Here is a 15021-nt window from a genome sequence, read left to right as displayed (position 1 = left end):
TCCAATATATTTTAAAAATTCAGAAAAGCATAAAACATGAGATTCCACCGGACAGCTTTTTCAAGGAAGAGAAGGTTCAGCTATTTTCCAGTCATCACTTCGTGGCGGTTAGTTTCTAAGTTATAGAGTATGTATCTGTCTGTGTGTCCGGGTATCCAAATGTCTTGTAGCTATCTGTCTAGATTTCCGGATGTCCAGAAAATTCAAATATTGCAATTGTCGAGTACTGGACTATTAGAATGTCTATTTGTATGTCAATATGTGCATCCGAGTGTCCGGATGTCTCACCATCTTTAATTTCTCCATTTCCAGCTCTTCTCCCCCTCTAAAATCCTGGTAATGGAAATCGACGACCTCGATAAACTCCTTATTTATGAATCCCGAGAAATTGTGTCTCTGATGGTCTTAAATGGAAATATATGTACAATGAACTCATCAGGGATAGTCACTAAGCTAGAGACGCAGGAAAAGTAAGAAATTTGGTATTCTAGGCCATCAAAAGCAAAAAACTCTTCCAGACTCCTCGAGTGCTCTCCTCTTCTCAACCCGATCATCTCCAGTTATATAATTGAAAATCGTATCCACGTGGTGTCCAACAAATCGATTTCCAGCTTTACACCAGATTCACCACTGGACTATGAGAGTTATGAGACGGAGAAGGTTAGAAAAACGCGTCTCAGGTGCGCCAGACCTGGAAAATAGGAAAAATAGGATTTTCAGCCACTCACAAAAGGAGATATCAAAAAATTCGGGGAAAATCGGCTGATGATATTTGATAAGGCTTCGCAGACATGTTCGATTTGGGAGACGGATAAACCGAAGTGAGTTGAAGGACCGTGTGGACATCCGGACAGGTTTCATTAAAATCGGGGTCCACTACGGTGCGAGTTATGGCTTTCGACAAACAGACGGAATCTGTTGAATATTATTAGTAAAGATTCTGTGTGTCTGTCTGTGTTTGTCCGGATGTCTACTTGATACTCCCTGCGTTCCATCCGTTTTTGGGAATGTTTTTGGGTTCTGAGGTTGCATGTCTGAATATCCGGATGACTTAGTTCTGCCAGTTGCTTGTAGCTACTTTGGATCCCCTGATTGCTAGCTCAGCTCCAAATCTATCTGTCTATCTATCCTTCACTCTGTTCATCCAGATGTCTTTCAGAAACCCCTCCCACCAACTATGCTTTGGACCATCTGAATACACTGTCGATGTGGCTTGCGATAAATCCAGTTTGTATTCCCTCACGGCGGCTGGAGTGGTCTCGGTGTGGAAGTTGAGACCTAATGGGTTAGAACTTGTGATATTCAACCATATATGGGAGTTTTTCAGAAGAAAATATCGAGACCAACTGTTCACTACCTACTTGAATCATTGTACCAGGTTGTTGTTGACTTATCCGCAGGTAAGTAGTAAGATATATAATTTGGCCTTGTTAGTTGAAAATGACCAACTTTGAGAGTGTTTTACGGTATTACTGATTGTCCCCAAAATAAAAATTATTCATAAACCATACAAAACAAAGGTAGAGCTTTATTTTTGGAAATGACAACTTTTTTGTACTGACAGTCCCCTTATGATCTTTTTAAGGGGACAGCTCAAAAATCACTCTGTTTTGCACTAAAATGAGACGATTTGAGGGAGAAATTATTTCGTCGATATGTAACTTGCTAGGCAGTGTCCGTACAAAAAAGGTGTTAACTAAAAAAAAATGGAGCTCTACCTTTGATTTGTATAATCCATTAAAAATCTACTTGATGGGACAATCAAGTAGATTTTTACCATGACACACTCTCAAAGTTTTACAATTTTAACTGAAAACGGCCCAATTCCCCATGTTAATCTGCATAATATACCCTTACCCTCCATTCTTCCAGAAATTCGTGATCCTCACCGCCTCGGAAGTTCATTTCGTCGTTTTCGGCACCGACTCGGACACCAATGGCCCATCGACTCGTCAACCCTAACAGCAATGTGTTAGAAGGTGGTGGTGCCAGTCGCTATCAGTGACCCCAATCAATCACTTCGGTCCCCCTTTTCTTCTAAAATATCTTCTTCTTCTTTCTGTTATCAATGTGTTTTCGATGGAGCCAATGAGCTCTGCAAAAACCCTGTCCTCTCTTTTGATTCTATCTCTTTTTTGATGATGATATTTCGATTTGATTTATTGTGTAAAGTGGATGATGGCCCCACTTTTTCTTCTTCTTATCAACACATTCAGAAAGATAAAAGATAAAAGCTTTTTGGTGGGAATTTGAAGAAAAATGAAGGAAAGTGGTCATGAGGTTGACCAGATATCTGAAATTGAAATCTGGTGAAGGCAGCGCAATTCTATTTTGAAGGAAAGGGAAGAAATATGGGTTTCAACAGTTACTCTTAAAAAAGGAGCCGCGTAGAGACGGAAATGCTGAAATAAATCAAAATTTGACTTTTTAACAGATTCTGACATTGAAAACATCGAGATTCCATGTTATGAGTTGAAAAATATACCAAAATCAAGATCTCGGCGAGTTTTATGCATCTGATTTATTGTGAACTGGGGAATTTTGATGTTCAATTGATACCTATTAAAATACGGGAGTTGCTGCTATATATTTCGCATTTCCGTAGGGAGGGACATGGATTTCATACTTTGACCTATTTGACCCCGTTCCTTAACACTAGGCCTAGAAGGCAAATAATAAATATTTGGAATCATTAGTTTTCTCAGCTTACATGGGAATTATTCAGAGTGAAACGTGGGTCTATCTCTGATATTTTCATAAAAGTTAGGTCTAGCTCAGCCCTTTTGAGTTTCCAGAGAATGACATGCACAATTTCTCTTGAATTTTTCTAGTGAAACCACTTCTAGATATCATATCATGGTAAATACAAGAGTTATCTTTCCAAAACTGAATATATTTTTTTAATCATTGTTTTTTCAGTTATGTAATTATAGATAACGCTTCGAATATCTTCAAACTAATCCTTAATTTCCCCCAAACAATTTAACTGCAAGTTGTACACTATTTCTCCCTTTGGAGTACTGAGGTATTGCAGTTATATGTATCAGCTTGAAATTCGGGTACCTAATTTTGGTGACAGTCGTAGAACGGATTTAATGTGACTTTGTTCCTTCCAGAGTCATAATTCGAAAGCCTGACATTTTATTCACCGGTTCTGTAGTCTCCAACACTTTGACTCCCAAACCTACTGATCAAGCAGAAGAACTCTGACCACCTCAAAGAAATATCTGTGTTTGTTAAGACCAATCACCAATGGTCACCTATAACTTTTCCTTGTTTATGAACCAAAATCCATGATCCTACTGGCCGATGAGACCAACTTCTGCAGAATGGCACCATATTTTCTATCATCTTTCTCCAGCTCATTGCTCTTCCGATCTTTCTGCCCTAACCAAACCATTTTGATTAATAGATTTTTGAAGTTTGATATTTCTTTTATTCTCTAAGTCCCGCCGACTTGTAGAATTCAAACATGTGTCCTTGACATGTCCTTTGTCTAGCCGTCCTGCAAGCCACGCCCCTTTTTTAAAGGAGGAGGAAGGCAAAGGATACCAAGCCCCGCCCCCTTCTTTTGCACCCGATCCTGTCTCTAGCAGACATCACTTTGCTTCTCGAGGGGACATTGTCACCAGACCTTCGTAGAATTTTCTGGAAAACCTTTTTTTTCTTTTTTCTAGTTTTTCACATCATAAGGTTCATATCATAAGGATATTGCAGGTATGAAGACCCTACTCCTTCTTGCCTTCATCGTCGGGTTGACCGTCGGAGAGGAGATCAAAGATCTGCCAGGATTGGATTTCGAGCCGAACTTCAAGCACTACTCTGGATTCTTCCAAGTCTCGGATAACCATGTATTGCATTATTGGTGAGTGGGCTGGATGGGACGCAGAAATTTTGAAAATCAGTAGAATGCTCAAAATAATCATATCGATCTGTAGAAGAATTGTGTTTTTGAGAATTTCTAAGGTTTTTAGGAGTTGAGGTAGGGGGAAGAGGCCGTAGTTGAAATAATCCAGGTTGACGCAAGGAATTGTTAAAACGTTCTGGGGAAATTGCATAGTACTGCACCTTAGCGACTTTTTTGCGGAGATTAGCGACTCTGAAGATTATAAACCTTTGGATCTTGATGAAACTTCAGTAGGCTTCCAAAAACTTTTGGAATTCGCTCTTCTCCGAGTTATGAACTCTCCAGGAATCCTTTTTTTTCACGCAACAGTGCGAGGCTACACGACTAAAGTAGGAAGACATCCGGACAGCCAGACACATATAGAGTGGCATTTTGTGTAGGCCTGAATGTAGGATGACTGACATATAGGCCCTTGGACATCCGGATATTGGGACTTCTAGATATCTAGACTTTCCTGGAAAACCCAATCTTTCGGAAGTTGTCCGTCGAGAATATGACTTATTGTCAGTACTATAGATATACCATGCACCGGCTTGTTAAAATCAGGACTCATAGATACACAAACAGAAGAACCATTTACATAGAAATTTAAGGAATACTCGTTGGAAAAATGATAAAATCTTTGCGTATACTATTGCCGAATCGGAAATCCATGTGAAAAAAATAGCCATATAAAATGTTTGAGGGCTCATAACTCGGCTCCCAGAGTCATTTAGCCGGTTCTGATTGCAGAAATGAAATCTACGTAGTCGAAAATACATGTAACCAATTTTGTAGACCGTTTAAAAGCCGCTTCTCTTCCCTTGTAAGCTCAGCGCTTCGTACACACACCAGGACTAACAACATAATTTCCCTTATCCGCAATTCCCTCGTCTTCCAGGTTTGTCGAATCCCAAAACGAGCCATCCAGCGACCCACTGATCTTCTGGTTCAACGGAGGACCCGGATGCTCCTCCCTCGACGGACTTCTCAACGAAATGGGACCATACGTTGCGAACGAGGACGGAAAGACACTTAGAGAGAACGAGTACTCATGGAACAAGATGGCTTCAGTCGTCTATATCGAGTCTCCAGCCGGAGTCGGATACTCGTACGCCACCGATGGTAACATCACCACTAACGATGACTTGACCTCCCTTGAAAACTACGAAGCCGTCAAACAATTCTTCACCGAATTCCCACAATTCCGTCATCATCAAACATTCATTATGGGAGAGTCTTATGGAGGAGTCTACGTTCCAACACTGACTGCCCGTATTGTGGATGGCCAAAAGGATTTCCCAATCAACCTTAAGGGAATGGCACTTGGAAATGGATATGTCAATGAGAAGCTTAACATCGACACCTCTGTTCGATTCGCTTATGGACACGGATTGATTGATGAGAAGATCTGGAATACGCTGGAGCGCGATTGCTGCTCTGGATGCATTGACTCGTGTGACTTGACTCAAGTCGCCGGACACTGCGCCACTCTTGTCGAGGATATCTTCCAGTTCTTGTGGTTTGGAGGTCTCAATCCATATGATTTGTACAGAGACTGTGATCCAAATCCATCGGTGAACAGCAAGAGAATGAGCCACATGTTGAGAGGAGTCGCGCCAGCGATGGCTAGATTCGATGAGCAGTTGAAGAATCAGACGAAGAGCAAGTTGTACCAATTTTTGAAGGTGAGAGGGAAGGAGATTGGTGGAGATCGGTGGAGATCGGTTATGACTGGTTATGATCGGCTGAGATCGGCGGACATCGGTTGACATCGGTTGAGATCGGCTGAGATCGGCGGACATCGGCTGAGATTGGTTGAAATCGGTTGAAATCGGTTGAGATCGGTTGAGATCGGCCAACATCATCTGAAAAAAAGATAACATTGATTTATGTAATTTGAGATCTGTGATTCTGTTGTCAAAACGAATCTTGGCTGGCTAATAATGACTAAGAGATCTGTAATCCTGCCGATCGACTAGCCTAAGTTGAGCGCGTTTTAAATTGGTAGAGCTTAGACTAAAAATTAAGATTTTAAAGATTTTTGACTGAAAACTGGTCAAAAACGACATGTTTGCCTGAAATTCGACAGTTTGGACATCCGGATATCCAGAAACACAGAAATCGACTAATTAGACATCTTAAACTATGAAAATGAACACCTTCAGTCTGAAAGTCATCAGAATCTCACAATTTTCAGTCAGGATAATATCCAATTGTGTTTTTGTATATTCGGATGTCCAAAACTTCAAAATTTGACTGAAAACGAGTTTGAATTCCGTTGTTGGTGTCTAAATTCAGAAATTTCGAGCTAACCAGAAATCGGGTCTATTTTTACGCCTGATTGAAACACCGTGAGCTAGGATAGTGACTGAAATCGGACAAGATCTGTTGAGGGATAGTGATGATAGAAGATAGAGATAGTGATAGTAAGTGAGAAGTGATAGCCCAGTTTGTGTCTGATAAGGTATCCTTACGGCTGACCAAGCAGGATATTATTGACTAGGAAAGATAGAACCTAGTCCTGTATGTGATCCGCAAGTCTCAAGCTAAAGGTTCAGAACAGTTAGACTAAAAATTACAATGAGGCTGAAAAAGCCGATCTTAAGCTATCTACGATGCCTAAGTTAAAATCGTCAGACCCTTTACACCGCCAAACCAAAATCCTTCCTTTACTTCCAGAACAAATCCCAAAAGCCACTGACCGCCGATGTTCCATGCCTCAACGACACCGAGATGCTTTCCTACATGAACGATCCAAAGGTCCGCAAGGCTATCCACATTCCATTCAACCTTGGAAAATGGGATATTTGCAGGTAAGAGCAGGAGATTGTAGCTTACTGAATGAGAGGTGAGCAGGAACCATAAATATTTTTGGTCAAGATGCCTCAGATGACTAATTTATTCAATTGATAACAACACCTAAACATGGTTTTGCCAATGTAATACTTTAACCAACTGTGAGCTTCAGCCAATTTGCAGCTGGCTTAGATAAGTTTTTCCCAACTTAACCGGTATCAGGATACCTTAGGCAAACTTTATCCGTCATAGACTATATTAGCCATGCATTTCTGTTTATATGAGACATTTTCTGCTAACTTCCGGGAAGTGTAAATCAGACATGGCTTACACATTCTCAGCCAATCCTAATCAAGTTTAGTCTGTCTTAACCGATCTCAGACGATCTGAACTGATCATAGCCTAGCTTAGTCGATATCAGACTATCTCAGCCAACCTTAGCCAATATAAACCATTCTGAACTAATCTTAAATTCCAGCGACAAGGTGACCACCACTTACCAAAAGCAATACACCGACATGACTCCATTCATCAAGAAGATCGTCAAGAACCACGTTCGCGTTCTCCTCTACTACGGTGACACCGACATGGCATGCAACTTCATGATGGGACAGCAGTTCTCCGATCAGTTGGGACTCCGTAGAACTTTGAAGAAGACTCCATGGAAGTTCGACAGACAAATCGCCGGATTCAAGACACTCTTCGATGGGCTCAGCTTCATTACTATCCGCGGAGCCGGACATATGGCGCCACAATGGAGAGCACCACAGATGTATTACGCTGTTCAACAATTCTTGCTCAATCATCCACTTTAAATCCACTTTAACTTTAAAGTTAATCGATGATAAAGGCGTTATTTATTTTTGATGATTTTTGCTTATAACACTTTTTGGTTATCTAATAAAGAACATGCTCGACTATGGTGGATGAGGAGAATATATATCCCTAATTGCCTATTGTTGCAATGACAAACGACCCCTTACAGATTTTTATGTCATTGGGAGGATTCAAACCCCCGCCTGGATAATTACAGTCCTCTTGCAGCCTAACTTCAGTCTGAAAGTTTATTTCTCAAAATAACTTACAATTCTGGAATCCATTGACTGACAAACTCGATTTCCATGTATCCGAGTCGCCTCACATCGTTTCATCAGACGTATTGTCCTCGTCATTGAGTCCGATCCTTGATTTCGTTATCCGTCGTTGCATTGTTCGAATTTTTCAAAAAGGGAGCGGTTTTCTGAAACATTCGAATGATCATAATTTGAGTTGATGCACGTACAAGATGTTTCATTGTACATCTGACACTTCCCCATTTGATCTCGATGTCTTCTGGACACATAGAGATGTGATGAGTCTTCTTCCAGCAATAATGGCTTCCCATGCACTTCGTGTTGGAAGTGCATGGGATGTCTTCCTTGTGATGCAGAGACGGTCCTTCATCAGCTTCTTCTTTCTGTCCTTGTATTCTGGGACATTTAACCTGCGATCCAAAATGTGGCTTCTCTCGCAGAACACTCAAGCTTGATTGAACTTGGGTGGTGTCTTCGTCAGAATCCTCTGAGGGGTTCAATCATCGCGATAAAACGAAGTTCACTAATCCCGAACGACCCAACCCACCAAAACTTTCTCAAAAACCCTGGTTTCTAAGAATCAATTCAAATTTGTGAATTCACTATGATAGTCATTCAACATCAGGTTATAGTAAGTCCCGAAGGACCCAACCCACCGCCTTCAACCAAATGAACTATCATGACAAAACTTTCTCAAAAACCCTGGTTTCTAAGAATCGATTCAAATTTGTGAATTCACTATGATAGTCATTCAACATCAGGTTATAGTAAGTCCCGAAGGACCCAACCCACCGCCTTCAACCAAATGAACTATCATGACAAAACTTTCTCAAAAACCTTGGTTTCTAAGAATCAATTCAAATTTGTGAATTCACTATGATAGTCATTCAACATCAGGTTATAGTAAGTCCCGAAGGACCCAACCCACCGCCTTCAACCAAATGAACTATCATGACAAAACTTTCTCAAAAACCTTGGTTTCTAAGAATCAATTCAAATTTGTGAATTCACTATGATAGTCATTCAACATCAGGTTATAGTAAGTCCCGAAGGACCCAACCCACCGCCTTCAACCAAATGAACTATCATGACAAAACTTTCTCAAAAACCCTGGTTTCTAAGAATCAATTCAAATTTGTGAATTCACTATGATAGTCATTCAACATCAGGTTATAGTAAGTCCCGAAGGACCCAACCCACCGCCTTCAACCAAATGAACTATCATGACAAAACTTTCTCAAAAACCCTGGTTTCTAAGAATCGATTCAAATTTGTGAATTCACTATGATAGTCATTCAACATCAGGTTATAGTAAGTCCCGAAGGACCCAACCCACCGCCTTCAACCAAATGAACTATCATGACAAAACTTTCTCAAAAACCTTGGTTTCTAAGAATCAATTCAAATTTGTGAATTCACTATGATAGTCATTCAACATCAGGTTATAGTAAGTCCCGAAGGACCCAACCCACCGCCTTCAACCAAATGAACTATCATGACAAAACTTTCTCAAAAACCTTGGTTTCTAAGAATCAATTCAAATTTGTGAATTCACTATGATAGTCATTCAACATCAGGTTATAGTAAGTCCCGAAGGACCCAACCCACCGCCTTCAACCAAATGAACTATCATGACAAAACTTTCTCAAAAACCTTGGTTTCTAAGAATCAATTCAAATTTGTGAATTCACTATGATAGTCATTCAACATCAGGTTATAGTAAGTCCCGAAGGACCCAACCCACCGCCTTCAACCAAATGAACTATCATGACAAAACTTTCTCAAAAACCTTGGTTTCTAAGAATCAATTCAAATTTGTGAATTCACTATGATAGTCATTCAACATCAGGTTATAGTAAGTCCCGAAGGACCCAACCCACCGCCTTCAACCAAATGAACTATCATGACAAAACTTTCTCAAAAACCTTGGTTTCTAAGAATCAATTCAAATTTGTGAATTCACTATGATAGTCATTCAACATCAGGTTATAGTAAGTCCCGAAGGACCCAACCCACCGCCTTCAACCAAATGAACTATCATGACAAAACTTTCTCAAAAACCCTGGTTTCTAAGAATCAATTCAAATTTGTGAATTCACTATGATAGTCATTCAACATCAGGTTATAGTAAGTCCCGAAGGACCCAACCCACCGCCTTCAACCAAATGAACTATCATGACAAAACTTTCTCAAAAACCTTGGTTTCTAAGAATCAATTCAAATTTGTGAATTCACTATGATAGTCATTCAACATCAGGTTATAGTAAGTCCCGAAGGACCCAACCCACCGCCTTCAACCAAATGAACTATCATGACAAAACTTTCTCAAAAACCTTGGTTTCTAAGAATCAATTCAAATTTGTGAATTCACTATGATAGTCATTCAACATCAGGTTATAGTAAGTCCCGAAGGACCCAACCCACCGCCTTCAACCAAATGAACTATCATGACAAAACTTTCTCAAAAACCTTGGTTTCTAAGAATCAATTCAAATTTGTGAATTCACTATGATAGTCATTCAACATCAGGTTATAGTAAGTCCCGAAGGACCCAACCCACCGCCTTCAACCAAATGAACTATCATGACAAAACTTTCTCAAAAACCCTGGTTTCTAAGAATCAATTCAAATTTGTGAATTCACTATGATAGTCATTCAACATCAGGTTATAGTAAGTCCCGAAGGACCCAACCCACCGCCTTCAACCAAATGAACTATCATGACAAAACTTTCTCAAAAACCCTGGTTTCTAAGAATCAATTCAAATTTGTGAATTCACTATGATAGTCATTCAACATCAGGTTATAGTAAGTCCCGAAGGACCCAACCCACCGCCTTCAACCAAATGAACTATCATGACAAAACTTTCTCAAAAACCTTGGTTTCTAAGAATCAATTCAAATTTGTGAATTCACTATGATAGTCATTCAACATCAGGTTATAGTAAGTCCCGAAGGACCCAACCCACCGCCTTCAACCAAATGAACTATCATGACAAAACTTTCTCAAAAACCTTGGTTTCTAAGAATCAATTCAAATTTGTGAATTCACTATGATAGTCATTCAACATCAGGTTATAGTAAGTCCCGAAGGACCCAACCCACCGCCTTCAACCAAATGAACTATCATGACAAAACTTTCTCAAAAACCTTGGTTTCTAAGAATCAATTCAAATTTGTGAATTCACTATGATAGTCATTCAACATCAGGTTATAGTAAGTCCCGAAGGACCCAACCCACCGCCTTCAACCAAATGAACTATCATGACAAAACTTTCTCAAAAACCCTGGTTTCTAAGAATCAATTCAAATTTGTGAATTCACTATGATAGTCATTCAACATCAGGTTATAGTAAGTCCCGAAGGACCCAACCCACCGCCTTCAACCAAATGAACTATCATGACAAAACTTTCTCAAAAACCTTGGTTTCTAAGAATCAATTCAAATTTGTGAATTCACTATGATAGTCATTCAACATCAGGTTATAGTAAGTCCCGAAGGACCCAACCCACCGCCTTCAACCAAATGAACTATCATGACAAAACTTTCTCAAAAACCTTGGTTTCTAAGAATCAATTTTAAATGTGAATCTAAGTTTCTGAAAGTGAATCTAAGAAAACACTAATTTGTAATCTTAGTGAGCAAATAGGGAGAAACGAGATAAATCATGGTTATGGGGATATCTCAAAGATGGTCAATAAAAAAGAAGATAGATGAGTCACCATCCAGTACAGAGAAATAGTAGACGACTGAGCCAAGAAAATAATGTGAGGAGACTGGGGACAGTGGGAGGAGTCTAGAACATAAGCCGCCATCTGCTGGTCTAATAGGATAGAACATAAAATGTGATTTCCCATTGAGATAAGTGAACAGGTGGTTTGTGTTAGCATTAATGAGACAATAGGACAGTGTGGTCTGACCTCATTTGGACTGGGGGCGTGGTCTATTCGTCGTCATCTATTTGATTTCCCAGGAAGATAAGTGACAGATGGCTGTCAGGTGACTGTCTGGAGTAGAGAAGGACAATGAGAACACAGGCCGACTTTTTCACATTTATGATTAATCACTCGCTCGCACTTGTCTCTATGAGTATTATTAGCGGACCGCTCGCAGATCACCTGACCGAGTCTGACCGGTAACGTTTGGGGTAAGAATGATGGAGCATTTGAGACGAATCTCGGCCTATGAAAGTGTGTTAGTGTATGGGTAGATTGGTTTAAATGTTGCTCTTTCTCATAATTAGCAATATTGTTTATAAAGTCTGTGTAACTCGTAAGAGAATCACAACCATCTCTACTATTTTTGAAAGATTTGAGAGCCGGGATCTCGACGTTCATCATAGATGACTGAAAAGATGTTCTATAAAAAGTGTTCCAACAAAATGACACGTAGTATGAAGAATTCGAATCATGACGGGTAACGCTTCCAAACCATGATAGTTCAAGACAGTACAAACAATGTGACCGACGCGTTTTCAGTCATCTATCATGAACGTCGAGATCCCGGCTCTCAAATTTTCCGTACTTTCTAGATTTTATATAAAAAGTGTTCCTACAAAATGACACGTAGTAAGAAGACTTCGAAACATGACGGGTAACGCTTAAAAAAAAGGACTCTCGAGATTCCAACAAATCCAAGAAATACGGTGAAAAGTAACAGTTTTCGACGGTACGCTTTCTAGTGATAATGGGTCCAAAAAATGGGAAAAAAGAAGGATCGTCCTATACTATGATCCTGCAAAAGGATGCCGTTTCATTGTCCTATTCTCCCTATGTACCAAACCATCGAAAACTGTTACATTTCACCGTACTTTTTTTTTGAAATTATTGGAAATTCGAGAGTTCAAATGACCTCATTTTTGGATAGATGGATACGCGGCATGTGACTTCTAGAAGGACATTTATGCTTGGCTTAAGGTTTAGTCATGGCTGCTCGTCTTCCAAAGTTGATTCCGGTAGTTGTAGTCTTCAGTCTACTCCATATTATTTGATATTTTATTTAACTATTTAAATATACAGAAAAAGTCACTGGAGGTCAGGTAAAGTCCCTCACGAGACTAAACCTGAGAAAGGAAACCGGGAAATAAGGAATTAAAAAATAGGTGGGCAAGGGGGAGGGAGAATAAAGAAAGAAAAAAAAAATCAGAATCGTGCAATATTATTCACAAGAAGAGACTTGAATTCCGATGGGCAAAGAAAATGAGGGACATTAATAGTTAAATATTATTCTTTTCCCCAATTTCATAACTCATTCACTTTTTTTGTTATTCGCTTCTCTGAAAATATATAAAAATTATAGTGAATCACATGCATTCTTGTTGTCAACAAGCACCGCCTCCAGGGACCTGATGGATTAGCAAAAGCAGGTGAAGGAAGGGCCCTTTTCCGTGTGCTTCACTTCTCCTCATTCTTCTCCATCATCTCATTTTTCTTCCCATTCACTGGTCGTCATGGGCCTCTCAGAATGTGGAGAATTCATCTCAATTATTGCGATCGTCTTTTATTTTTTAATGGGTTTCGCTCTTTTGGTGATTTCCGGGATGGAGTCTTTCATACAACTCGACAACTTTTATCTGCAATCCGTCTCCCTGGCTACAATGGGGTACTGTGCCATACTGTATCTCGTTGCTACAGTAATCCGTATGGCGGAGTTGAAGAAGTGTCTGATGGTGATGTTTGGAATGGATTTGATTGTCAGAATTGGCGTTATGACAGCAGGATGTATTCTGGTGACTGATATGAAGGTGAGTCTAGATTCCAGGACCAGGAATCCATATTCTATATTCCTTCCAGATGATGTGCTTCTTCCTATTCCTTCAAATCATATCCTCCTTGATCATCGTCTTCATCTCCCTCCCCGCCACCCCAGTATTTCATGTGAGATACAAGAACTGTCTGAAAGCTGTCTTCATATTATTTTTCGTTATTATTGTTATCGCTGGCCTTCTCATCACCTTCAAATTGTACCTCCAGGGGTCATCCGCCAAATGGGGAATCGCGTTGTTTGTACTATCCCTCCAAACTTATTGGTTATCAATATTTGATTTATTGACAGTATGGAATGGAAATTTCGGGTTGGGAGAAAGCGAGGAGGAGAAGAAGAGGTAAGTTACCCCGGAATAAGAAAAGACAGAGAGAAAAGAGGTTTCAGAGCGAATATGACACAAGAAGAGAGAGTGAAGCAGACAATGCTCGAAATGGGTATTATATTCTGAATACAGTGAATTTGGCTCACGTTATTATTTGTTTCTCAGAATAAAGATACAATGAATTAACTGTCTGAAATCGTCTAACACCGATTGGCTGAAATCCGCTCATGACTTTCAGTTTATCTCAGATTGCATATCAAATCACATGACCTAAATCACAAGACCAGTGCCCGATGCTCCCTAAGTATGGTCTTGGCTAAAGGGATATTCCACAGTATAGCCTAAGATTCTCAGAAACTCAACAAAACAGGGGAAACAATATGTATATTACTTAAAGACCCAATCCTTCTGACCATAACAAATCAAAATCAACGGAGAGTTACGGAATCGCTGATTTCACCAATTGCAGCTCAACACGTGGACTCTGCTGATTCTTCTCGGTGACATTAAAATAGTTAAATAGTCTAGTTAGACTACACTTGTAGCACCATCACCAAACGTTGTTCTTTACTGTTCACTTGTTTTTTGTCTAGATGTGAACCAGCGGACACGTTCGGATATCTCAGGCGTCAGGGTCGCTTTAATTATCAATGAGTTACTCAGATCGCCTGAAATCGTATAAATCAACTCAGATCCGATTAGACTGTCTGAAAGTTGCTCAAATTGACGGTAAGCTCAGATTGTCTGCATTCGGACTTCCTTATGACAAATCGTTTTAGTCTAGTTGAGCGAACTTGAAAATCTTCTGGGCTATATGAGAAGACAAGGGTTGCTCATAGTCAGTACATTCACCAGCGGCACATACCTCAACAGAGTTCTTACTGATATGAATTATGAGGTACAATAGTTGAAACGTCTGACACGGAAAGTATAGTCTTGTCTTGTATGGGCGGTCCAAACAATTTTCCCTTACGCTCCAGAAGCTCCTAATTACGGTAGTTTCAAATCGGAGGAGGTGTAGTCTTTAGTCTGTCTTTAGTCCAAAACATTCTCCCTTCAGCTCCAATGTATTCTCTTTGGCCGATTTCATAACTCATTAAAAACTGATCATTCACTTTTTTGTTATTCGTTTCTCAGAAAATATATAAAAATTAAAGAGAATCACATGCATTCTT

At 39.8% G+C, this 15021-nt stretch overlaps 3 protein-coding genes across 3 annotated transcripts; all 3 read left to right on the top strand.

Annotated features, from left to right (window-relative positions):
• Window positions 1-339: 339 nt before the first annotated feature.
• Window positions 340-1962, top strand: GCK72_003824 (uncharacterized protein; the record flags this gene model as incomplete). The annotated part of the gene is made up of 4 exons (XM_053724266.1): window positions 340-470; window positions 519-660; window positions 1149-1400; window positions 1873-1962. 4 exons carry the CDS (start codon window positions 340-342, stop codon window positions 1960-1962), a joined length of 615 nt encoding a protein of 204 aa, XP_053588460.1.
• A 1757-nt stretch (window positions 1963-3719) lies between these two features.
• Window positions 3720-7500, top strand: GCK72_003823 (uncharacterized protein; the record flags this gene model as incomplete). Its single annotated transcript, XM_003099152.2, has 4 exons — window positions 3720-3865; window positions 4788-5574; window positions 6569-6702; window positions 7164-7500. 4 exons carry the CDS (start codon window positions 3720-3722, stop codon window positions 7498-7500), a joined length of 1404 nt encoding a protein of 467 aa, XP_003099200.2.
• A 5797-nt stretch (window positions 7501-13297) lies between these two features.
• Window positions 13298-13865, top strand: GCK72_003822 (uncharacterized protein; the record flags this gene model as incomplete). Its single annotated transcript, XM_003099129.2, has 2 exons — window positions 13298-13501; window positions 13551-13865. 2 exons carry the CDS (start codon window positions 13298-13300, stop codon window positions 13863-13865), a joined length of 519 nt encoding a protein of 172 aa, XP_003099177.2.
• Window positions 13866-15021: the final 1156 nt, after the last annotated feature.

The sequence above is a fragment of the Caenorhabditis remanei genome, chromosome II (assembly GCF_010183535.1).
Source record: "Caenorhabditis remanei strain PX506 chromosome II, whole genome shotgun sequence".
NCBI classification, from domain to species: Eukaryota; Metazoa; Nematoda; class Chromadorea; order Rhabditida; family Rhabditidae; genus Caenorhabditis; species Caenorhabditis remanei.
The sequence above is the reverse complement of the archived record's forward strand: the minus strand, read 5'-3'. Positions and strand labels throughout refer to the sequence as shown.